A 27,105-nucleotide genomic window follows, 5' to 3' on the forward strand; every position below is an offset into this window, starting at 1 on the left:
TTTCATATGGTGTGTGTGAGCGTTCCACAATTTTCGCTATGGATTGATTCTTTGGTCACCAAGAAAGCTATCGAACTTCAGGGACAGGTTATTTTTCTTGTCTCCTTTATGTAGATCTAGAAAAAATTGTCACCAACTGAAACAGGCACTTAAATGTCTCCCATCAGCCTGTTAAGAGCGACAATAGTTTGAGATTTGGTAACAATTGCAGGCCTTAATGAGAGTTATATGATAATATAAACACAAATCTCTTGTCTACATGCTAAATATAAGGCTACAATAAGCAGGCAGCTGCTAGATTAGCCAAGCATAAATATTTAAAGCAGGGGCAAACAAAAAGCTAGTATGCTTTTGTGCATATTAAACAATTCAAGGTACAAAATATTTAATCACTAACTCTACAGGTGCTCGTTGGCAAAACATTTTTTGGACAGTTCCAGTCTTTATACTTTCTGGATGTTAACTGGCAGATATAGTATTTTTCTAAATCGGGGTCCACTACTTACACACGGGACAACCATTCGTCCAATATTCATGTTGAGTGTTTGCACTATAGCTATGCAAAGCCACGCATCATTGAATATTTTTTGTACATTTTTAAGCAAATTGTGTTCTTCATAAAAAGTGTAGAAAATAAAACTTCTTAACAAATTGTCATATTTATTGTTAGTATTGTTAGAGCATGACTTGTGTATTTAAAAAAAAAGAAAGACAACTGACAGGAAAGAGGCATTTCGGGGGGAAACAGATTTATTTTGGGACAATTGGCCCCCCTGGCCCAGCCTCCGGATCCACCCCTGCTGTCAGCACACTAATTTGAGAACAAAAATATTTAATTTAACCTGCCGAAAGATTGTGCCATTACAAACTACACACCTTCATGAATTTGACCGCTTTGTGAGAAAGATCTGAAATTGCTCACACCCCTTTAAGAAGTAAATCGTCTTGCAGTTGTGTGATGTGGGACTTTCTTACCTCGATAGGAAAATGCCTTTAAATGTCATTTATTTACAAGTGTGGTAAAACTACACCCCAGTGATTTTATAGTGACATTTCTCATGCTCAAACATTAAGGTGTCACTATGGGCAGTGTCCAAATAACGGAATGTTGGGGCCATAGTCACAGCAGCAGAAAGACTCAAGAATCCGATATCACTGTGGTACTTTTTTCCCCTGGCAGGACTTCTTGCTCCCACTGCCGACCTGTCCCTAACTGCTACTTTATTTCCAGTTTGTTTCCAGTCCAACAGCTGCTCCTGCTGGGTTTCCTGGGAGGACGTCAGCTAATTTCACAGTCCGGGGTCTGGTCGAATTATTGCCTGTGGAGCCTGATGGACAGGGCAGTTGGACTGGGTTTTCCAGAAGCGCTGTGAATACTTGAACTTATTGATCATGTCCTTTTTTAATAATGTGCTCTTAAGCCTATCTAAGGATTTGAAAATAACAAGTCCATACACTGAAAAATCATAAAAACAAATTATTTGAATTTAAAAAAGAGGCTAAAATATAATTGGGGTTATTATTACAATATTGATGAGGAAATACTATGAAGTAAAGCAGTAGTTTCACCAATAATCAATGTTTGCTGCATGTGCTTACGCTTCACTGACTATTTTAGCTTTTGGACCAACATGATGGCTGCTGAGCTGCAGTCCAACCTGCTTTTAAAGGCTTCCTGTGCGAGTTCACACTGGCTGCTGAAGCTCAGTGGCTCGCTGGCCTGCAAGTTTACTATGACAACCTGGAGGCCAATGACAACACAACGACCAGACAGAAGAAACATTGATGTACCCATAATTCCATTAAGCGCCAGAGGAAGCAAATCCAGAAGTTTGTGTAAGAGTGGCAAGATCATCAGGTGACATTTACACCAGCAGTAGGAGATCAGTCCAATCCTAATGAGAGACTCTACAGTCTTTGGTGTCTGCTTACAGGGACTGATGAGCGCCACCTTCTGGAATATGGAACAGGTGAGCAGCCTTCGACCTTTACCAACAGGAAAATACTGGAGCACTGCATCCTCTATAATGACGTCTGCAGAGAGTCATGTTGTTAAGAGAATACAGCACAACCCATCCTAGTGTCGAAGAAAGATTTTCCTCCATAACCCTGCACCTCCAGAAATATCAACCTCATTTAGTGCATTTATTGTGTTAATGGGGAGACAAGTAAATATTTTGTTTGAAATCTGGTGACTCTGAAAAGCCATAGCAACTACTATCATCATTTTCAGACTCCTTAAACAATGCAGTTAGCACATGTGCATAGAGCAGTTATTCAAGTTCATGATACAGTTTTTCTTCACCAATGCCTCAGGCTCCCTAACGCATCTCCTGTTTGTTTAATCTGTAAATATACAGAAAGTCAAAACGACTTAATGTTTTCCTCCATAATTTCAGTCTCTCTTTAAGATTAAGCTCATTGTTAATTAATGAATAGATATTGTGCCCACTTTGCAAATCAAATAACTTCAGCATAATTTATAGTAGTAGTAGTAGTTGTAGTATTAGGAGAAGTACATGGTAGGTATATGAGCCTGGTATATACACACATAGTAAAAACAATAAATATGTATGTACAAAGTTTGATGTGTAAAATCTATGTTGCTGTTGATTTATTTCTTGATGATTTGCATTTGTCTGGATTGTGAGCCTGGAATGGAAATGGAATCATTTGGACTGCTAGGACTTACACTTTGTCATGATATCTGCTTCATTTAAAATGTTCCCTTTACAGTTTGTTCTCATCTTCACATGTGAGCCCAAAACTAAAAAACCCTAACCTGCTGCATCAGGACATTGTTATGTTCTGTCTAAGCTCCTAACGGTCTTGCAGAATCAGCAGTAGGTATATGTCACCATCTAGTGGTTGATAGGATTTACTGCAAATCAAATAAAACCTTCACCTTCAACATAGAAAACATTCTTGAGAAAATTGTCAGATTCTCATTTTTACCTCTGACAGTATAGGACGTCAGCAAAAAAGCTTTAACATGTATGATTTGTTTCAATAACCAATTTATTTTCATTGCACATAAAGGTGAGGGGCTTAGGGTCAGGGTAAGAGGTTGGGAGTTAGGGTGGGTTTAAGTTTTTGAAAGGGTAAGAGACAATGAAAGTGAATGTCAGACCTATATCCACCAGGTGGCCAGAAACACGACTCTAAGTGAAGGCTAACGTTGCCCTTGTTATTTGGTTAGGCAAATGTTAGCTAACACTTCAGCCATAAAAACTGCATGAGGCGATGTTATATTAGTTCTATGTTGACTTTGTTGCACTGCAGATAATTAAAGTCACTAAGAACCAGGAAATAGTGAATAAAGTCGAGAAAGTTTGAAGTATTAAACCACAGCCTGCCCCTTAACTAATGAGCTAAACATACCTTTTTAACAGCAGCCATTTTCACCTGAAATAGTACGTTACTAATCACATTAGGACTCTGCCTAAGTAGAACAGACCCTTTCCTCAGGAGCCCAAAATAGAGCTAAAGGAAAATTAAATTCATTCATGTTTCCATCACCTGGTGACTATAGGTCAAAGAGAAGATTAGCTTTGCCCCTTGTCAAAATACAACTATTAGCTGACACCTTAGCCACATAACAATCATAATGTTAATGATAATGTCTATGTTACGTTGAGTTTATTGTGCTGCAGTCATTAAGAACTCATAAATAGTGAATCAAGAAATTATCAAATATAAAAAAATGTTTTAACTCTTTTAAAAGCCACAGCCTGCCTCTTAACTGCAGAGCGAAACACACCTTTTCCACAGCCATGTTGACCTGATATAGTATGTGAATAGAAGAGAACCTTTCTTCAGGAGTTGGCAGAGACCAAAACAGAGGGAATATCAGACACACAATATTCACCAGTGTGAACTGTTTAGGCATCTGTTAGCTAACACCTTAGCCATAACAATTGCTAAAGATAATATTATATCAGTCTCAAGATTAGTATTAATAACACATAATGAAGGTGCTGCTTTAAGTATTAAGCCCTAGTGAATGTGATTAATGATGCCTGTGTTTACCTGCTATTTCACATCAAAATGGCTGCCATGAAAAGGGTCAAAAGGAATGGTGGCTAAATGAAACTTTTCCTGTCTTTCACATTGGTTTGAGCACAAATCAGACACCTGCAACTTGATTTCAGACTCATCTGTATTGATGCTTTTGATCATACCAAACCAGCACTGATCCATGGATCAACACAGCAATGTGTCCTTTAAAACAAGATGCAAAAAAGTAAATACCACAGTTGTAGACGTGTTATATAAATTACAATCCTATCACATTACAATCCTTTAAAGCAGCAATCACGGTCTACGATGACTCAGTATGTCCAACAGTACAAATAAAAAAAAGAGAACAGCTGTCGGATTGAGGTTCTCAAAGAACCCTGTCTGGAAGCAGATGAGTCGCCTCCAGCTACATTAACAGCGACGGTGATCACTGAGTTGTTGTGTGTGTTTTATGCATATTTGTTGTTAACAGCACTTTGTAGATTCAGGTTTATCCGGGTGTCAGTGCCAGAGGTTCCACCACACAGCGTCCTCAACCAAAACGTCACGATTCCACACACACGGTAAGCCACTGTCATCAAAACTGTACATTCAATAAATTAACAATACACTGTCTCGGTTAAGCAACCAGTGAAATGACTCTAGATTACATAATTACATTAGATTACAGGTAGAATGCACCATTCACGAGACGAAATCCAGGGGGATGGAGGTTGGCGAAGGGGATTGGATGGCCCACGCAGCTGAGGATGGGGGGGGATGGTTGGCATGGTAATAGCACAAGGTCAGCAGGCGCGATAGGGATGACATCATCGACTCTTTGGCCTCAGACCACCAGCGTTTCACCCCATGAGGGGCCACGAGTCCCTTTTCAGAGTTTGAGTTTCCGACACATAGACCGTTTTCTCTTCATTTTCTTTTTCTTCATGAGCTTTTCTCATCTCTGCCCACATCTCAAAATGCCCACACGTCCCCCACCCCACCTTTGTCCCGTCATGGTCTGTGGTCACACGCAAGGGTCGTCTCTGATCTGACCGAGACTCGATTTGGGATCAGTTTGGAGTTGTGGCTTCCCCGCAGGTTTCAAGGCTTGTGTTTGAAATGGGCCTCCACTGCAAAGATAGAGAAACGAAGTGAGCAAATGTTGTAATGAAAGTAATAGAGGGTGAGCAGTAATATGAATAAATAGGCATATAAGATACTAAGAGACAATATTAAGCGTTAGAGGAATAGAAGCAGACGGAGGCTTCACATGATGAGGAGCAGCTCAGTCTCAAAACCACATGGAGCTGGTGTAGAATAACTGAACAGCGTGAGAGACATTTTGACCATCTTCACACATTACATCTGCTCACCACCAGAAGTTGATTCCACTCCCTTCTCTCAAGGCAAATAGAGCAACACAAATGCAACACATTTGTTTGAATTTCGGCAACAAAAAAATGTATCAACAAATTTAGTTAATTAAGATCCAGGGAGTACTAATTAAAAAGAGGGTTTTTTTCGGTTTTAGAGTCGGACTTATTGATTTTCTGTTCCCACACTCGGATTCTGTCAGAATTCAATAACCAAAGTGTAGTGATGAGTAGTCCCCTACGGGTGGTACTTTAGATCACTCTTTTAAAAGTAAAAAATCTGAACGTAAAATCAATAAGTCCTGCTCTGGAACTGAAAGACTGTGATCTTGAATAAAGATAGGAAAATACCCTTAGTTGTTTATTTGTTCAATGCCTTAAGTTCAGAAAAAGAACAACATAGAATCATCAGAAATACATTTTCTAAAACTTTTCAACTGTTGCTACTACTGGTTTGTAACAAACACTGTCCTTTCTCTGCACCTGCATATTCCTGTGGCCTCATTGGTCGATTGATGACCCTCTGAAAGGCCCCTATCCAATCCCGCTGCTCGGCCTCCGTCTCGCAGGCAAAGAGGAACTTCCTGTCTGGCGTGACGATGGTGATGCCGTGGTTCCAGTGGTGGCCCTGAGTGGTCGGGGGCAAGCCGGCCATGACGGTGTAGCTGTTCTCTTTACTGCCGATGAACACCTCGCCACGGGCATACGCATCCTGGGAGAGGAGGGGAACGCAAGGTGAGACCTGTGAACGCTGAGTCAGGACAAAGACAAAAGCGAGGTGTCTTCTTACCAGAGGGTCTTTAAAATACATGAGTCTCCTGTCATCCATAGTGAACCACCTCTTCTTGAAGCCCTCTGTGTGCTGCGGTGAAAAACGAAGGGAGTCAGTTCATCAGTGGAAGTGGTGGAACACTTTGGTCAGATTTGGGTCAATGTAACGTGATTTGTGAAATGAATCCTTATTTCATGTTCCAGAAATGATCCAGTGAGAATAACTACAGCACAAACCTTTGGGCCTGTTTTCTCCATAAAGCCTTCCCTCATGAAGTTTCTGGTCAGTTTGGGAACCAGCTGGAAGACCAGAGAGAATCACTTGAAATGAGAACATAAAACTATGACTGATTCCAGAGATCTCGGTCTGTCTGTATGTGGAACGCGTGACTCAAGAACAGGTCATGTTGTGTATTGTTAATGGCCAGAGGAAGTGCAGTGTCGTGAAATATGTTAAAAGTTGATAGAGGTCAAACAGTGCCTTGCAGTCAGTGGAGCTGGGGCTTAACAGTAAGTCTCAACTTGTCTTCTTCTAGTACCACCAGATCAATGTAAAAGTCTGATTATCACTATTTCGCCATATGACTAACAGAGATGTTCACAGGTGTCACAGGTGATGATCGCTGTCATGGCAACAACATTCAGAGAATCACTTCCTCTTTAGTAATTTGTCTTCAAAGTACGCAATGTGCGGACAATGTTCGTTTTGTTGCTGCCATGCTATATATCGAGTTGTATAACAACGCTTTTATTTTGAAAGTTGTGAACCTCGGTCTGAAGACTGTGTCGATTGCTTAACATCCCTCTGAGATGCACACGTAATGTTTAAGAAAATAACATGAAAATCTTCATTGCAGATAAACCAGGTAGGATGAACGCAAAGTTTTTCTCCTCACTCTGAACCAAAGACCTTTTTTATTTATAAAAGGTCTTTTCACAACGTCCAGCACACAAACAATATAAAGCAACAAAATATTGTATAACTGGAGTAATTATGATTCACTGATAATCAGACGTCTTTGACAATTTCTATCCTAACCACGAGCTCCTCGGCTGCGTGTGGTTCATGACGAATACGTTCAACCTCACCTCCTCGTCGCTTGCTCCAGGATAAGCCACCTGCAGGTAGTGGAACCTGGCTGCTCTGATGGCATTGAACCAGTCGACCATCTCCTGCAAAACAAATAGACAAAACACCCTCAGTGGCAACTTGTCCTGCCGTCATTCACAATCACATTCTATCACATTCACATTCTACCCCATTCACATGTGTTTTGGGCTGTGAGTATATGGAGGAAACGGGAACCGCACTCAAGGTCACCTTACAAGGCAGAGATAAATACATACAAAAATACTCACAAAAATAACTGTCTCAAAAAGATCAATAAGACAGTAACAGTAAATATAACATTATGTAGGTTGGCCAAATTAAAAACAACTGTACTGAATATGTCAGTTTAAAAAGATGAGTTTTGAGACGGGCTGTATTAATCTCTAAAGCCCTTACTGGTCTGTCATATTTTATCACTGCTGTTTTTGAATGTGGGTTCAAATGACTGGATTACACTGCAGGTACCAACTGTTCTTACTGAGCACAGTAAATCCATTTTACTCTCATCGTGCACCTGCAACAGGGAACATTCAGTACAATCTAAAGCTCAACTCATTTTTAACCTTAGGGCAGTTCTTTTATCTCACCTTATTTTCCCTCCAGCTGTTTTAGTTATTTCGCAAATTTGACTGTTTATTTGTTTTAGTCCCGGGTAAAATAAAGATTGAGTGAATGAAATTGAATATACATATTTTTTCTTTCCTCTGACTCAATCTTTTTTATGTGGTGTAGGCAAGTGTGGTCAAAAGTGTGTGTGTGTGTTTCTGTGTGTGTGTGTGTGTGTGTGTGGATGCTGCAGCCCTGTCGATAACAGAGAGAAAGAAAGCAAGAGAGTGACGGTGACACTGGATGAACCCAATGAACTCGTTTCTACCGCAGCCTTTGACCAGCAGAGGGCGCAGCACTTCCTCTCACTCTACTCTACATTAATATCTGTCTTCTCCTTCATATCTTTTTTGATTAACTATGCCCCCCCCCCCCCCACTTCACTACGACATCACCATGAACCCCTTCCTACACCTCTGTCTCTTTCACTCTCTCTCTCTCTCTATTTTAGTCACACACTAAATCCCAGACATTTAGACGTAATGTGAGGCAATGATTTGTGTACTTATATAAAACCCTCAGTGAGAGACATAGAACACACACACACACACACACACACACAAACACACACACACTAGTTCACAGGAGGAGTATTAAGAAGGGTTAGAATAGAGAATGAGGGTTAATGAGTTTTCATTCTTGAATTCCCCAGAAAGGAACTGATTTGTAATATTTCATGAAGGTTCCTAGAAAGGATTAAGTAATCTGGTGCTACTTAATGTACATAAATGACCTGGTGGTGTAACCTTGATAGCATTTTTAAGTCGTAGCACAGCAACTCAGTCAAACATGCAGATATATGGGGAATTCCTCCCAATGTCTGCATGGCCAGTCTGACTATGAAGATAATGACACAGTAGGATTACGATTAAACTTCAATATCCAACTGATTTATTCTTGCATGTTTGGTTTGACAGCACTGAATAGCCTGTATTGAACCTAATGTCCACTATGTTGATTGTAAACATTTCACAAGGTGATCCCAGATCAACGAGGGGGCAGACATCTTCTCAGAGTTTGCGTGAGAGGAAGCATTGTGGCTCGAGGGCAGCTCAGGCAGCTCATACTACTCAGTTCCCTCTTTCTTGAAAAGATCCGTTGGAAAGAATCAGATTGTTCGCAGGCGACACATCCCTACTGTTGAAATATTTTTGGACTGCGCTGTAGCTTATGAAGCCAGTGATTCTTAGTTGGATAAAGCCAAAAGGAGATAAATTATTAATGATGGTTTTCCTAAGACTAGGAGTGTTTAGCAAAGCAGACAGCATACATATTCTACTACTATCCCTGTAATAGCCCCTTGTATTAGTGTATTCAAAGACTACATATTGCCACTATAAGTCGGTCGGTGTGTGTATGTTTGTGTATAAATAACAGTGTGAGAGGGTACCTTAGCGTCACTGTGGTAGACAAAGATGTTCCTTGTGCTGTTGTCTTTCAGGTAGGTGATCTGCAGGCCGCAGGGGTTGCCGATCTTGGCCGGCTGAAAGGTGGCGTTAAGCGTCTCGATTTTCATCACCGCCTTGGGATCCCTGGCCTGGACAGAGGCCGGACCGTGAACGACAAAACTGTTAATCGCCAAAGTGCCAAAGTGCCAAAATGAAATCCTGCCACTGTAAAAGCACCAGACTTAAAAATCGGCTGTGTCATTGCTCTCACATCCTGCTTGTTGAAGTACTTCAGCGCTCCCTCCCTCTCTGACAGGATGAACTTTCGGCTGAGAAACTGACCGTTGTCTCTTCCTCGTTTCCATAGAAACCCCTCTCGGTACCCTGAGCAGAGAAAAAGGGGGGGGGAGGGAAAAAAAAGAGGTTGAGAAGATGGTATCGAAACCAGACGAGAGATAAGAGACATAGGAGGCGTCCTCTGTTACCCTGAAATTAAAGATCATTTCAGATCTAATTAAAAAGTGAGGGGAGGAAAATGGCGTGAGTGAGGGAACGCAGCACAACGTCCAAGAAGCAAACGGACGAGGGGGGGGGGGGAGCGCAGAGCAGGGGGCGCAGAACGAGGCAGCACATCCAAAGTGATTTCCATTGTCTCCGTACCAGAGAACATCGGTTTCCATGTTAATGATATGCTGCACCATTTATAGCCTGCAATGTAAAAACACTCTGCCTCTGTCTCTTTTTTCTCCTCTATTTCCGTCTCGCTGTGACGTGTATTCTTTCTAATCTAGACCTATTTCTGTGGCTGGATGCACATCAGCGATCAGGTGGTACACCCAGAGAAGGGACTCATCTTCATTCAAGCCGTTAGTTCGATGCTGAGTCTTGTGTAATGTGCGCTTTAATTGTTGGATAAACTGTAATTCCTGCACTGGAAACGGAGAATATGGGACAAAGGGGGCTAACGTGGCCTGAATGCTTGTGTAGAGGAGTGTAACAGAAGGCAGAGGGGAGATTTGGACAGGATATAATTTACATTTTTTGTTAGAGGGTCTGTTCATCCAAGTTACAGACTAAGCTAGAATGGGACAAGGTCCAACAATCACCTCGGGAAACCACATTATACAAAATACAATCTATTTATCTTTGAGTCCAACTGAACATTTACACCTAATATGAAGAAATTTCCTCAAGGTGTTTTTGGAGCAAATTTGTTTTGCAAAGTCACAGCAATCTTGACCCTTGACCATAAAATTCTAATCGGTCCAAATATTTTTTTTTACTTAATCTGAAGTAATTCCCCTTAGGCATTCTTGACATGTTGTGTTCACAAGGCAAGACATGTATTTTGACCTTTGACATTTGACCACCAAGCTCCTATAGTACATTCCTATAATTTACCCGTTCATACTGTGTAGTAGCTATTACTACGGTTCATGTTGGGAAAAGTGAGACATCAAATAATAACAAGTTAAGATGGTGTTACTCTGTTGCTATTCCCGGTGTCACATCACAAGCTGCAATGGGGAAACACCAGAATCTTCACAGCAGATGTGATCACCCTTACAAGCACGATACATAAGAAACAATACTAACATGCACGTACAAGCACTTCTCAAATTCAGTCAAAGTGTTCGTTCTGTTGTCGTGTTGTTCACCCCTCGATGAGCAGAACCTTGAAAGCTCCTTGGACCAACATTTCCCTGTGGAGGCCGGCGGCAGAACCCAATTACCCGAATCATCCATTGATGACTTTTATACAATCATTTTCGTCCATTCTCACATAAGTGGTTGTGTGTAGGTTTGCATTTAAAAATGCATTAAAGCACATTTAAGCTGGGGCACTGTAATTGTCACTGACATAAAATGGAACTGCCTGTGTGTGTGTTTGTGTGTGTGTGTGTGTGTTCCTTTACATCTATACTTTTCAAGCATGGACCCTACAGAGTGAGGACCTTTTTGGCAGGTCCTCACTTTTTCAATGGGCTTTTGGAGGGTTAAGACTTGGTTTTAGGGTTAGAGTAACAATTAGGTTTAGGTTATGGTCAGGAATTTAGTTTGGTTGGTTAATGTCGGACAAGGGGCTAGGGAATGATGTCAATGAGTGTTCTCAATAAGATAGAAGTACAAACGTGTGTGTGTGTGTGTGTGTTTGGTTCAGCAATGTGTGTATCTGTATCTTCCAGTATACATTTCACATGATATTGAAGATGGAGTATGATGATTGGCTTGTGGTGACCTCATCCGTTTATTGTTACATTGGACACGCACACAGACACACATGCAGAGTGTAATGATGTGATTCATTGTGTCATTTATGTTTGTACATTAATACCCTCTACATCACTCATTGTGATGTGCAGGGCATCTTGGTACAGTTTGTGTGTCTGTGTGTGTGTGGCCGGCTGAGACTGACAGTAGCCTGGCCTCCACAGCGGCCACAGTTAACATTGATTGAGTAGGCAAGGGGGTAGGAGAAAGGAAAAGACTTTGAGGGAAGGAGGCGAGGGGTGGGGACAAGCAGGGCTATTGATCGATGAGGTAATGCCACTGTAGGTGAATGTTTCATGTCAGTAACACACACACACACACACACACACAACGATGGAATGACATGAGTGTAGAGGACAAAAAAGACAGAGGTTATCTGCAGCAGTGAATAAGGAGGGGCAAAAAAACGAGGCATGTGAATCGTCTGAATCCTGACAATTATGACGGGTGATGGAGTCAGGAGTCGTGGAATCGAACCCACAGTGAATAACCCATAACCAACAACTGTGTTGGTGGAAGGATCGGACAGGTGCCACGACACAGAGCCCATCAAAATTTGGCCTTGATCTTTTTTTTTTACTTTCTTTAACATTGTGAGATTTATTGTGAATTTTCACCAATTTCCCAGGAAAATCCTTAACTGACCTTGATGAAAGATGTCAAGCATATTTAAGGAACTGATACCAATGTCTGTGTGTGTTATTTGATGCAGCTTGGTTGAGTATTTGTAGTAGCATATTTGTTGCACTAGGACAATGTGTGGGACCAGCTCAAGGACAAAAGGACAGAGGTCAAATGTTACAGTTTTGAATCTACATGAGAATGAGGTTCCGTGGCACACAGGAGTAAGATGGATCACAACAGAGCTTGGGGACATTATCTGCTTGGAGGGGGCAAGGGTTAGTGTTGTGGAAACAGTATAACTGATGAGGGGCTTCACGGGCATAACAGAACCAACCTGCAGAATAAGGCTCCTGTTTCTCGATGAACTCAAACTCATTCCGTTCGTACTTGGCTCGGATCCACTGCTCTCTCAACAGCCTGAGGAAATGATAACACACACAGTTAGGTTTCATCTCGATCACACACCCAGCGACTGCCCCAATCCGCACACACTCACAAACAATTCCTGAGTGAGGCCTTTAAGAAAAAGGCCTTTTACTAATATTAGAAAAAGGCCTTTTACAACTCACAGACTTGTATCGCGCTGCAGCACAAAGGCCTCAGTGTCAAATTGTGATCAGCGCCTTTCGCTTGCCTGCAGTTTCCAAAGCTGCACACACAGGAAGCGATCTCATTCTTAGAGCCTCGTCCTCTTCAGAGTGCGGAGAAACAAATGGCAGCAGTCGGCACATCACCATGCCAACAGACTCTCTCCCCATCGCCACTTCGCTGCCTCTTCCAACCTTTCAGCCTCCCCTTCAGGCTCCGCGCTGCTTTCGTGACTTTTTCTCTCCATCTCTCTCTCTCTCTCTCTCTCTCTCTCTCTCTCAATCTCTCTCTCTCTCTCTCTCTCTCTCTCTCTCTCTCTCTCTCTCTCTCTCTCGCTCTCTCTCTCTCTCCACACACTCCTCTTCTATGGCACCTCTCAGAAAATGAATCGGCTGTTCTGTCGGCATCAAGAGTGTCAAATGTTTCCCTCTCAGTATCTGTTTGAATGGCACCTTAAAGTGACACTGGGTCTTAAACACTAAACTCCCTGGTTCTCGGGGGAGTGGAGTGTGAGAACAACACCATGGCTTACATGCAGGCACAGACCGAGGCTACTCTTTTTATCTGTTGGCAGATGGGCGTTCAAAATGATTATGGCATCAATACAGAGAAACTAAGATGGCCCATTTTGTGGCCTCCAGAAAAAAAAAATTGTTTTGTTTGCAGCATTTTGTCCAAAAAAGAGTATTTTAATGTTGTGAAACAATATCAAAGAATGCTCTGTGATGGAGAGTAGATAAAGCATGAAATAGTCCACAGGGTAGTGTGAATATTGTGTTACCTTACGCATGAACCGTATTTGTAGTTTGTTGCGCTGCAGAGAAATAAAGTCATTAAGAACCAATAGATAGTCAAGACTTATATGAAACTTAATTGTTGTTATTTTTAACAAAACATTTACACTGAACCAATGAGATAATGGACCTTTCCGTAGCAGCCATTTTGACATTAAATAGGTAAACACGGGTGATAGTAATAATTCATTTAGGTAGAAGAGTATCAAAGGGATAACTAACCCCCGTGTTTACCTTCTACTTCATGTCAAAACTGCTGCTGTGAATAATGTTGTATTAGTACATTGGCAGAGGCTCCATTCTTTTCAGCCATTCAGTTCACTGTGTACACACGTGCCTTTCATACATGTGGATGTATACGTTGCACACATGACATACATGATACAAATCAAAATGTCACGGCTAAAAAAAAAGGATAACTTTTGAACATTAGTGACTTAAGAAAATCAGGCATTTCATATTTATGTATACGTGTAGAAGCTTGGAATTCTTAAAATGTATTTTGTACCAATACCAATATTAATTTATCGAATCCATATTGGTGCTGCTTGTGGGACAATTTGTGGATGGATCCAGTCCTGGACCAGCTCCTGACCAGAGATAAAAGACATCAAGCCGGGAGCTGGGCCAGATCTGGGGAAGGAAGCGGATCTGCGCCAGTATTAGCCCGTTGTGCCAAAGAACAACGGCCCAAGTCTGTTTTGTGGATCTGGATAAGAACTTGTGAAAGCTCTGGGTTCAATTATTTTTTTCCCGATCTTTCTGTTATTTGTATTAGAGGAAACACTATTCCAAATATGAGCGAGCTCACAAGTCACCTCTGATATTTTGGTCAATGAAGGTTATATTATACATTGACACACAAAGTGACATTTGAGTGAAGGTTGTACCATGATGGTTCAAAACAGTTCAGCTACGAAACCAAAATATTCAGTAAACATGGAGAAACAGGGGAACGTTGTAAAGAGGATATTGTGATATAAAAGATTTGTAACTTAATTAATCTGAGCCATATCTTCTTTACGATTCTGTACTCCAAAACACTAGTAGTAAAACAGGCTGACTCACTTAGCCTGATTTAAAAACTTTTATTAGATAGCCTCAAGTAGAAACTAATTTCATTTGCAAGGATATTCTCTTTCAAGACTACAGACATGAAATGCCTCATTAAAATCGTTTAAGGACTGTGGTTGCACATACAAGGTTGCACCACCAGTGTTTGCGTTTCGACTGGGACAAAAGAAAGAGCACTCACTTGCAGTCAGTGTGTGTTGGTCTGTAGTAGAAAGCAGGAACCTTCTGCTCATATTTGGCCTTGGCTGCATTGTTTCCCATAGCAGCCATTAACTGAAAAGAAGAAAGGACAATACAACCTGGTAATCGGAACAGAAAAAAAGAAAATACACTAATTTCCAACACTTGAAGAATTTCCAATGTCGAGATTCAACGGGAACCAGATCATTATTACAAACTGGCAGATTCAACCAGCAACTGTTCAGGTATTTTATTTGAAAAAAGTGGCACCATGACATCAGGCATTGGCTTGTAAACTGTCGTTTTGTGAGTGTGGCCTTTTATCCAGCGCCATCGTGCATGTGTGCAGTATGTCACTGGAGTTTGTATCATTACACACAGTAAGGAGTGGCTCTAAATGTATGCATGTTCCTAGGAAAAGGTGAGATTATTCCGATTTTGTTTTCTCATAGTGCTCACCTTACATCCTCAAAAAATATCCCCAAAATACATGTTAGAAAATGCAAAAATGAAATTCTGACTGCCTCTAAATATTCTTATATTGTTATTAGGAAATATTTTGTGGCGCTTACTTCACTTTAATTAAGCTTCAATCATGTTGTAGAGTTTTAACTTCTCCCAGCTGCTCTATCCCATTGTTCTCCTTCACCTCATGTTGAAGATCATCTACCTGTAACACTTACTCAAGCTCTAAAAATGAAATGCTTATCTGATGTTCTCAAAACTGCTCAAAGGACACAACTCTCAATCATCAAACACCAGAGCCTTTCGGTGTGAGAGGGGATTAGAAATATGTGCAGGAAATCATTGACGCCATCACTGAGTCATCATGAAGGGAGACCCTGTGGGGCATTTTTGGTAAAGTCTTAAAGACATGACAGGCATGCGCAGTATATTAGCTAGGTTTGGCTAATCGAATCGTGAATACTATTGTGACTTAGATCGAGGAGATTTTATTGGAATGGGACTTCAACAGCTCCAAAAGTCTCAGCAATAAACTGGCATCGCAAAATCAACCGTCTCCCAATAAAACTCATATCTATTCAACTACTCATCTAATTCTCCGGCTTCCTTTTGTGTTTTTACAGAGCACACTAAAACTCTGCAAAAAAATTCTCTCAGCGTATAAACTTTACATCACTTAAATCAAAAAATACAGAACGTTCCTCGTGGGTAATGTTGCTTTTATCACTGGGAAGTATATTCTTAAAATAACCTTAATTTAATGAGTTGGAGGAACTTTATTCATTCACCTCTTCAAGTCAAAACTCATGTTTTCAAGTTCTAAAATGCATAGTATTTTCTTAGCGTTTTCCTTCATACACCTTCCCACTCTCATCTTAAGATAAATCCACCATCACATCCCAATAATTGTCCTCCCACAAATCCGACCTCCTGGGTTTCATCATGACTCACAACAGCATCCCCTACCCAAAAGTATTTTTGGTCCCTCATGTGGTGTTTTAGTGCTGACATGATATATTCAAAGGACGATTTCACACTTTCCCCTGCAGGGCCAAATATTTTAATCAGCTTCACCTCAGCGACGACAAAATATGCATTTCTGTGTTTACAATTGTGCACAGAAGTCAATATTTCTCGCTGACATATTCTGACTGTTTGCAGGGGACAGAACAGCTCGGCTTCTTACACCCAAGAGAAAAGTCTCACGGATGGAATTATACTTTATTGATCCCTTTGAGGAAAACACTCTCGTTCTCAAAGAGAGGTCAGAGGTCAGGGTCGGGTACAGATCACTGGAACCTAAGCTCTGGTATCACAGCCCATCGAAACATCTATTAGTTAATGGATAGTTGATGGTGTTAAGTCAGATAAAACCATGATGCTGTGTTGCTGTGGTAACCTACAGTTCTCTGATCCCCAGACACGTCCAAGTACAGAGCAGAAAAACAAGCAGCAGCCGCTTCAGGTTCATAAAAAAGTAAAATTTCCTCCACCTGCTTCACGGTATTCATGTCTTCATATTGATATCTGACTGGGTAGTTTCCATAGAAACAATTGCAATGATTTAGTTTGTAGACTCTGTATTTTCCAGTGTAAAAATGGTACAGCAATATATCAGAAGACTTCTGGTTTCCATTTCCAGCTTGACTAATCATGTCGCTGGTTAACAGTCCATGTGGAGAGTGAAAGAAGTGGAACAGATTGACTTGCATCCGCTTTTTAATTTGTCAGCATTCATAAGCAGATAGCTGTTGATAGAGATGAGCCCAATGGAGGTCTGGACCTGCAACACCTATAAATAGTATCACTTTTGTGTGGAGAGCAATCGACTCTTGTGATATAAGAAACTCTCGGCCCGGGTGAATCGATACAGACGATACCATGCAGATATGAGAGTTGTATCAATCCTGTTTGACACTTTTGAGAATTTTTATCAATCATCTGAATATATTTTAAACAATAAACAACTAAAATAAGTGTTTATAGATTAGAATAGTAACATTATTAAGATATAGATATAGAAATAGTACATGTATTTGTATTTGCCTTATGAGGAATTGTTGGTTCGCTGAATATACTGATGGTGGAATCTCATGAGGTTTGATACATCTGGTTAAAATATGCAGTTGGCATCAAGTTTGTGCAGTTAGGAGAGTTTGGGGAATTAGACTTAGAACATTGAGGAGTGAAGTAACCAGCCATGACGTCAAAAACATGTTTTGTGAGGTCACAGTGATCTTGACCTTTGAACAGTAGCTCGTCCTTAAGTGCAAGAAAGCATTGGTACCAAATTTCTGCCCTACCTCCACCTCGCTGGCCTCCCACGTGTCCTGGACAGACTTTACCCGGGTGATGTGGGGGATGCTTCGGTGAAGGAGCGAGCAGGCCTGGCAAACAAACACGCCCAACGTCACCGACGCCCAGTCCGGCTCTGCGGGGGGGAAGAGGGGGCGGAATATCAAATTGTGTGAAAACGCACAGGGGGATGTTAGAAAGAAACACAGGAGCGATAAAAGAGGAGTCTTGTCATAAAGTCGCCGCAACATTGAGAACAGCAGCTCAAGGTTCAGGCTATAAATACTGAAAGTGCTGATGCTGTCTCTGTTAGGTAATAGGAGCAAAGCAAATGAAGCAAATGTTACACGGGGACTCTGGTCAAGTGTGTCACTGCTCATAAAGGAGAGCAGGGCAGCAAATAGGGTTTTGGGGAAATCCTGTTTTATCTTACTGACAGGAAACAGACTGCCGGAGATCTGATCAGAAGTCAGACGAGATCGTTATTAGATTAGTTACATCAGCAAACTCCTAAATACACTGTGATAACATCATCACACATACACACACGGACACGCACACACACACACACACACACACACACAGAGGGGGGCTCTCTGCAGCGTGACACAGAGGCAGCATCAGCGGGTGTTCAGCGAAGGTACGTGTGAGTCATCGCTTCATACCAAGACTTTGCTTGTGCCCGTGCAAATGAAGTCGTCAAAGTCAGAGACGCAGCGTGTGATAGAGAGAGAGAGAGGGAGACAGGGGGAGAGAGAGAGAGAGAGAGAGAGAGAGAGAGAGAGAGAGAGAGAGAGAGAGAGAGAGAGAGAGAGAGAGAGAGAGAGAGAGAGAGAGAGAGAGAGAGAGAGAGAGAGAGAGAGAGAGAGAGAGAAACAAGGCGCAGCTTTTACTGCAAACTCAAAGCTTGGTATAACCACATTGTTAGAGTAAAAGTTTGAGAGAATAAACAACATAAAATCCTGGTTAAACTGAAAATAAATGAATAATTGATTAAGATGAAGTATATTGTCAATTTCTTTAATAATTTTTTTTTTTTCTTCAGTCAAGACAAACTGTGGAAACATTAAGTTGTTCCAGTTCCAGTTTTAAATATATCCATATTGCATTAGAACATTACTTCAACATGTAAACTTTGGGGCCTTCAATGGGCATTGCCCTCTGGGATATTTATAATTATGAAAAAATTCTCAACTATACATATACCACCTGATGAAGTAAATAAATATAACATATTTTTTTCTTGTTTATAATATTGGTAATGCTGGGTTGGGACTCATCATTTTTCAGTAATTGAGCCAATATGTATTCAATTAAATAATACCTTTTGGAATAAGTCAATTATCTCCTATAAAATGTCAGACAACATTGACGTTTTTTGAATCCCAATGCCCTAAGTTTAGCTTACAGCATCACAGCTGCTCGCCTTCTTGTAGACTATTAGCCTTGATGCTCAATAAATTGCTTATTGCTTATCAGAACTATTGCCAAAATTCTCCTTAGGTTTGTTTTTTTGTAGAACAAGCCATTCACGAGAGACCGACACTGTGGACATTTTCAATTAAGACTCCCTTTAATGTGGTCACGTGTGCCGAGTGCCACGTTTTACAGTGGAGGATTAAAATGCTCCTCCATTGAGCATCATAAATTCACAAGAGCAACGAGCCGCTAAGAGAACCATGTTCTATCAGGCAACACTCAGCAGCCGCCACATTCTCCCTCCATCTCATAATCTATCCACCGCTGCCACTTCTCAGACTAGGAGACCCTTGGCGTGCTGCACCACAGACACACATGCATGCACACAAACACATAAACTGAGTGTGTAACACCCAAGGGACTCATATAAAAGCTGCAGTAGAGAGAAGGGTGGAAAAGGGAAACCATACTATTCTTGCATTTATGTCCTCCTGAGGCTGGAGACATGAGGTGCCACAGAGCCTGAATAGGGATAAACGGGGGGGGGGGGGTTCTACAGAGATGATGTGAGTTCACAAGATCGCCACAGGTGTAATGTGGCATCGACAATAATCTACCTTTGTTTCTCTTTTGTAACACAGAGCATTAGGACCAAGTAGAATAGAAAGAAATTCAGAAATCTTCGAGAATAAAGTAAAAATTTCAAGAAGCAAATACTATCTTATGAGAAAAAAGTCAAACTCTCACAAGGAAAAAGTTGTATAATGAGAATAAAGCTGATATTTTAGGCTGTGTGTCCTTTTAAAAGAGGAATAAGATCAGCCTGTTGCCTGCATAAAAATGAAGAATGTAGAGAATCTTGTTAAATTATACTCTAGTATTGGTCTCACAAATAATAAAATAAAAAATAAAAAATGTTGGCATATCAGCACCACATCATTATAAGAACATCTTGAGAACCATCGGCTCTGAAGAAAGGACCACAAGGTCTGGAAGGAAATTGCCTCCAGTGGAGGAAATGTTTGGTAGGGATGCTGGTTTATATCTTTGAAAAAAAAAAGCTATTTTCTCTATTCTCGTAATAAATTATTATTTAATGTTTGTTTTGTTCTCAGTTACAAATTGACTCTTGTAATATTACCACTTAACTCTTTCAAAACCATGACTTTTTCTGCCCAAATATTATGATTTCACAATTTTATATTTGTAAAATTACAACTTTATGACTTTATTCTTAAAATCCAACCTTGATGTTCGGATTTTTCTTTACTTCAAAACGGGCCCAATACTGCATTGTACTTCTAACTTAACTGTGACATTTTTTATCACATGAAAAGCACTGGAGATGGTGATTTGATGCGGAGAAATCCGACCTCTTCTTTTTTTGTGTCTCATTTTCACCACCAACAGCGACGCACACGGATGACGTGATTGAGGGAAATGCACACACTGCTGTCACCATAAAGCACAAGCGGCCATTCAGCGGTGAGGTCATCGCCGTCTGAGTCAGGCCTTACTGAGACGAAGACAGCACTCATGGAGATTACAGTGGCTGACTAACCACACACACACACACACACACACACACATAAACACACAGGTCTTCCTCCTCTAAATGTACTGTACATAGGAGATGCTTCTCCACAGGATCACTGTGAACAACAGATGCTGAGTCGTAGAGAACAGGAGGTGGAGAACTCCCGATGTAGTGTGACTGTTTTTTCTTTTTTCTTCTTTTCACAGAACATATGCTGTTTGCTAAAGATCTCCCATCCCTACAGTTTTGTTGAGGAAAAAGTGAAGTTACAGGGCTTGTTGGGGTGGACAGACAACAGAGCTGTGGATTCAGCCGCTCAAGGTTGAAGAAAGAAGTGCCTGTGGCCATCCTGCCGGGCAGAGGCAGGACAAATGAACGACGGGGTATTTATACAATAGCAGCCCCTGTGCCCCGGATGCCCACGAGCACTTTGCAGTTAGTTTTTCTGCATCTACGGGAGTTCACTCGTGTGTCTGGACCAACACACATCAGTCTGCCAGTGGCTGTGTCATGGTGGAGGTTAATGGCTAAACAGCGGGTCGAGCTGAAGTCGTCACCCTCCCGTGTCTCAGATAAACCCCTCAGGCAACCAGCACACTTTCACTTGTACAGCGGTATCTCCTGCAGATATGACTGAACTTGCATTTCACAAAAGCTTGAACTCAGAACTGATATGATTTTTATGAAATATAAAACAATTCTTTTTTTTGGAAACGATTGATTTTTATTTGCATTTATTTGCATAAACACCCACCTGAATCTGGCAGCACAGTATATTGATCGCATTCAAGTATGAATCGCTTTCCTATAATCTCCAGGAGATATCAAATAGTCCAATTTCAGATCATGAACAAATAGTCCACATAAAGCAAAGTGGGAGGACTGTATCTGTCATATTGTTCATGCTTTCAAAATATTATTATATTCAGACATCTTCCGACCACAGTCAGCTCTGTAGCCCACAGATGTTTCCAGGTGATCCCTCCTAAAAATCTGAACTTTGTGTTTTGGGATATTATCTTTCACACACTACAATGTATAACAGCAAAGACAAACACACTTACAATTTTTTTCACGCCGAGATTGTGGTGCCGTTGAGTGGAGCATTGCATTAGCAAACCAAACATAATCAGCTGCATCACTAATGCTTCATCATCACTGGCTCGTCCGTGAGCTGCTTGGCTACCGGCTGATGATTAACATCCCGTCAAGACCTTGGTGTCAATACTGTTTACAAAGCTTCCTCCAACACCCCATCCTTCTCCCTCAGCTGGAATTTAATTTATGATTCAGTCAAGATTGGGATTTGTTCAGAAATCCTTCGTCCGTCTCGTATTCTATTAGAGCCTAAAACAGGAAAAGCCTTTTCTTGTAAAGCTGTAGAATGAAGAGCTCAATGCCCAATTCCCCCAATGCTCTAAGAAATGGGAACACGCCTGTTGCATAAAGACTGTAAAGATGGACGACATGATTTCTCCCAAAAAGTGAAGCCAAAGCGTCTATGGTGCCACCCAGTGGATGGCTGCAGCATAGGTTATAAACCTAGATCATTAGTTCCATCTTCTCCATGTAAACTGATGGGACATGGAGCAAACTAAAAAGTAAAAAATTGTCAAAACGAATTGTCTTACCACAGTAATGCATGTATGCTTCAAGTGATACATTTATACATTTTTCAGTACGATTGGTTTAAATGTGTTATTTGATGCTGTGAAAATCGGCTGAGACATGATGATGGACGGCTGCGACTGACTCATAATTGGTCGAGCTCGTCTATCAGTGGGACGTCACTAACCGTGGCTCCACCCCGATCAATACTGACACTGGGTCCAAATGTGCAAGATGGCAGCGTTCATAGCCGGAATCATTTGGCTTCATTTCTGGTTCATGGGTGGAAGTTGAGACACATTGTCCATCTTTATATACAATCTATGAATAGCACCATGACCCTTGCGGACACTGTTTCAATGGGAATAAGATGAAGTTACAATGTGAAATGTGAAATGTTGGTTATTTTCAACAGCTCTCTTTGAAGGAAAAAAAAGCAATAAGCAAGCAACCCTAATATCCTCACCCTCCTCCTATCTCATCAGAGGTACCGCCGTTTTCTGCTGTTCGACAAACACCTTCCTCGCTGCTCTGAGGACTGCTAAGGCTTCTCTCTGGAGGGAATTACTCGTTTGTGTGTTTCCTTAGCAAAGGGCAGAGCCGCAGTGCTGCTGAGCTACAGGGAAACCTGCCGTATAAGCCCCCAGCTCAGCCTCTCAGCTGCCCCATCGGCGCACAGAGGGGTGATGGGAGAAAGAAAAAACCCACAAAGAGCAAAGGTAAGAAAGAGAATGACTAAGCATTAAAAAAGTGCACAAGCAGTGTTGCCACATTGTGTGTGTTAAGACTAATTCCAGCAGGCTCCCTGTCTGCTAAATGGATGTTGTATCGGGGGAAGATAAAACAGGGTTGAGCGAGGACAGCCGGGTCAGTGCTGCTGATGAGATATTCTGTCTTTACCTGCACATCCACGGCCAATAAGGGGATTTGATGTGATGCAGCGGCCACACCGGAGCTCATCGGCAATCCACTGCTTCTAAAACAGGAATTGTCTAGATTCTGCTCCGGGGCCAAGGACTTGAAGAAAAGACTTTAGTGAACTTTTGACTTATTTCAGGATACATTTCTGCATATAGTCTTAAAACCTGCTTTTCAGTCTATTGTGTTTTAAATGATTTGCCTTTTCCTTGCCCTCTTTCTCTGGTTTCCCGCCGTTGTGATTGTCTGCAAACATCCTAATGTGTCTCAATTGAGTTTTATAATCCATACCTACCGCATGTATGATCTCTGCATCATGTCTTTAGAAATTAGCAAAATTGTTGAAAATATATTTGTCGCAATGTCAAAGACTTGAATCCTTTGACATTGATTCACTCACTTTTGGAGAATCCACTCCAAAAGTGAGTGAATCCACTCCACTCACTTTTGGAGTGGATTCAATCCACTCCAAAAGTGAATGAGTTCTTCCTGGGGATATATCCCACCCTTCCACTAAGGGTTGGCTCAGTAGTTTTCAGTTTTTCCTCGATCATGTCATCTTGTTAGCAAAAGCAAACCTATAATTGGGTTTTCTACAATGTGCATTACTGCTGTGAGACAGATCATGTTAGTTTTTTGTGATTGTAAAAAGTCTCCAAAGCTAAAAAAATAACATAACCCGCCCCTGGAACGCCTCATCACTAGTTCGACCAATACTTTTGCATAACTCTGGTGTCAAGTGACTCAAAGCCCCACATTTGCATAATGCAGGACAAGCAGCCAGTTTTGCACGCCCCCTGTCAAGGACGGGTAAAGGGAGAGTGGAGGAATCTCCTACACCGGCTGGAAGTGGTTGAACAATCAAAACACAGTGGGCCAGATGGCCAATCAGGGCAGACTGGGCTTTATCTGGAATATGTTCTTAAAAAGACAGGAGCTCAATCCAAGTGTTTCAGACAGAGACTGAAAAGAGGAGCTGCAGCAGTGGACACTAGGAAAGGAATGTGTTCTCTGACCATTTCAGAACGTAAACCATTTCAAGGAATCACACAATATAAAATGTGTTAACCGGATTATAAGCATATGTCTCCTCTGCAGAGTGCATACCTTTTTAAAACACTTGCTCGCTGTTTTAGAGTTCACAAGGAACACTGAGGGTTAAATATGTTTATGTCGATATTTTTCCTATGTGGCGATTATGTTGATTTGTAAACAGCTTTTTTTGTGTGAATTCAGCTGTGTAAAAGCACAGTAGCGGTGACTACAGAGAGAAGCAGGAGACTGAACTGTGGTGTAATGAGCTCTCCACTCCGCAGAGTAACCAGCTGTGAGGCTGCAAAGGGAGGTAGACTTTAAAATGTCAGTATGGACGATCACACAGCTGTTGTCACGATTCCTGTATTTATGTTTTATTTTTTATTTTTTTCTGCATAACTTCAATCATGAAATAATGATGAGCTGAAATTGACGGTTTCCCTGAGATTGATTTAGCTTTTGTTGACGTTATTTTGGTGTTTGTTTTGTGAAAAAGACAAAAGTGGCACCAAACCTTTCATTAGTGAGACCTTAATACACAGTGAGATATTTTCCCAAGCAATAATTTGCATATATTTTGGCATAACCCAAAACCTGATTAACACATGTTATGAGAATAAAAAGTCCCAAAATGCATTATTATTCGACTCAGTCTTCTCCTTGTCTCTCACTCTCGTCTGTTCATTTTGCTGCATTGGGATGATTTGTGGTGTTCTGAGCCGTAATCAAACTGTGATGTTTTTCCCAAAAAGAAGGCGAGATAAGATCCCATCCCCATCGGAGATTCGAGCCACCACACTGGCATCAATAATTCATGCCTTGACCATTATGAGATGCGAATCATGAGCATGGGAATTCCTGGTTTATTGTAGCGGATGACAGGGATGGTTTGGTTTAGGGGTGAACTTAGCCCAGTGAGCAAAGAATGCAAATATGGAGGAAAGCAGTTTGATGGATTCCACTAAAGGCTCATCACTGTAGTCGTGATCGGAAACAGTCACCCTGCCAGTACCTGCTTGTCTGACGGCTCAGCTCCTGAACGTCAGAGCTGTCATACAATCTCCCAGATGTTCTTTTCACAGCTGTAAAACACACAACATCCGTCCCACCTTCTGTAACACATGGGTATAGTGGTACATTTGCCAGTAAAAAATGATACATCCATAAACTTGTACCTATTTTCATACCAATCCATCTAATCGTTGCTGAGATATTTCAGTCTGGAAATGAGGGATGGACCAGACATTTCGATCCATTTCCAGTGTATTTAAAAGCTTTAGACTGGCTATAGGCTGAACTGTTTCATGTAAGTTGGTGATACAGAGAAGCAAAAGGCATCATGAATAATGTCAATCTAAAATGCTAAAAATCAACACACACACACACACAGATACAGAACCAACCACACTGGGAGACCAGTTTCTTTCTCATCATGAAAACACCCTGCTGTCGTGATGAAATCCCTCTTCGAGCGACCACGGCTCAGACAAAGCTATCTAATTTTTGTGGAAAGCGCTGCTGACTCCAAAAGCTGCTTCACTACAGCCAGTTCTCAGTGGAGCAGTAACCAGGGCCAAGGCACAGGCGTCCTGGGCCAGGGTTCGCCTCCAAGCACTGGGCGTGCGGCCCGCACCGGAGCCTCGATGGCCACCAACTGGTTTGTTGCCATTTCGGCCAGGGGAAGGGAAGGGAGAGGGAAAGAGAGGGGATTTAAAAAAAAAAAAAGAAAAAAAAAGAGGAATTGGAGAGAGAAAAGGAATGTAGACAGATATGGTTTCAGTGTCTCTGAGGGGAATGAAATAACCCAGGTCCCCTATGCTGAGCGAATGTATATCACATCTGTGAATGAGAAACAAACACGTACACCAAACAAACAGACAGATAAATAAATAAATTAATTAATAAATAAGCACCCCAACAATGACTGAGCAACTGTGTGGTGGTTGCTGACATTGAAAGAATGATAACAAACGACCACGACACACACACACACACACACACACACACACACATTTGTGTACTTCCATCTTATTGAGGACATTCATTGGTATTTTCCTTCCATAACCTTAACAACCCCCCTTCCACACTCACAGACACACACACATGCACACACATGCAAACGTCTTTGTGCACCCTCACACACATCTTGACATCCATATAGGAGTGTCTCATGTGTTTATGGCTCAGTTCAGAGTCCGGTCTGTTGTAGCCGGGCCTCGCTCCACCGGCAGAACAAACACATGAGTCCCACATCTGGACCGAATTGCCCCTGACACCGTCCCGGCTCACCTCCCCACCTCACTGTGCACAGCGGCGGGCATCACATCTGTGCATCTCAGAGCCACTGGATGAACTGGATGAACTGGATGAACTGCGGGATGAATACCTGGGTTGCCGCAGTCGGCGCACGTCCCGTTCCCCGGTCTGTCCAGCACGTCCTGCAGGAGCCGGGTGTCTCCCTCCGGTTCCTGCGCCATCCCGAGTCTACCCGAGGAGCAGCCTCACCACCGCGGTGCAGGGAAGGAGCCTGCGCAAGAACATCCGCTGAACATCCACAGACACAGAGACACACACACACTGAGACACACACCGGTCCGACCACCTGCCGCCGACAACCTGAACTGGAGAAACGAGAGAGACTCTCTCTCTCTCTCTCTCTCTCTCTCTCTCTCTCTCCCTCTCCCTCTCTGTCTGCTTGCGACAATGTGTGTGTGAGTGTGTGTGTGTGTGTGTGTGTGTGTGTGTGATGTCTCTATTACCCAGTCTCGCTGCCTGCATAATAATAAAGTCTATATGTTCCCATCACCTCCTCCCTGTCTGTCTTTCGTCTCTCCCCCTCTGTTAAGTCTGATATGAAAGGGTGACATCTAGCGGTATTAAACGGACTTAACTCACTGATAAGTCAAGAACTCAAACTCAATTTAGTCGCCACTATGGTGATTATTATCCAAATTAGATTTAAATAATGCTATATATTATTATTATGTACTATTATCATTATTAGTATTCCCCCCTAACAATCACAATCCTAGCTAGGTTCATGATA

At 41.7% G+C, this 27,105-nt stretch overlaps 1 protein-coding gene across 2 annotated transcripts; it reads right to left on the reverse strand.

Annotated features, from left to right (window-relative positions):
- Positions 1-2,194: 2,194 nt before the first annotated feature.
- LOC133931946 (arf-GAP with dual PH domain-containing protein 1) lies at positions 2,195-26,746 on the reverse strand. 2 transcript variants are annotated; one of them, XM_062378918.1, is made up of 12 exons: positions 26,446-26,746; positions 17,551-17,678; positions 14,784-14,875; positions 13,516-13,548; positions 12,481-12,563; positions 9,523-9,635; positions 9,254-9,400; positions 7,236-7,319; positions 6,384-6,446; positions 6,166-6,237; positions 5,859-6,087; positions 2,195-5,132 (listed from the first exon to the last, which is right to left on the reverse strand). In XM_062378918.1, the coding sequence occupies exons 1-12, from the start codon at positions 26,534-26,536 to the stop codon at positions 5,104-5,106; spliced, it is 1,164 nt and encodes a 387-aa protein (XP_062234902.1). In that variant the 5' UTR covers positions 26,537-26,746; the 3' UTR covers positions 2,195-5,103. The 2 variants fall into 2 exon arrangements, with proteins under 2 accessions (XP_062234902.1, XP_062234903.1); XM_062378919.1 differs by lacking the exon at positions 13,516-13,548.
- Positions 26,747-27,105: the final 359 nt, after the last annotated feature.

Source organism: Platichthys flesus, chromosome 20 (genome assembly GCF_949316205.1).
Source record: "Platichthys flesus chromosome 20, fPlaFle2.1, whole genome shotgun sequence".
Taxonomy (NCBI): domain Eukaryota; kingdom Metazoa; phylum Chordata; class Actinopteri; order Pleuronectiformes; family Pleuronectidae; genus Platichthys; species Platichthys flesus.

Bases quoted from the DNA above. Each gene is read 5' to 3' on its own strand.
- LOC133931946 (XM_062378918.1), bottom strand. From the start codon at position 26,536: ATGGCGCAGGAACCGGAGGGAGACACCCGGCTCCTGCAGGACGTGCTG. The intron at 14,876-17,550 runs GTAGGGCAGAAA...TCTTCTTTTCAG, and splicing joins GGGAGGCCAGCGAGGTGGAG to TTAATGGCTGCTATGGGAAA. The intron at 9,636-12,480 runs GTTGGTTCTGTT...TTCTCTGCTCAG, and splicing joins ACAGGAGCCTTATTCTGCAG to GGTACCGAGAGGGGTTTCTA.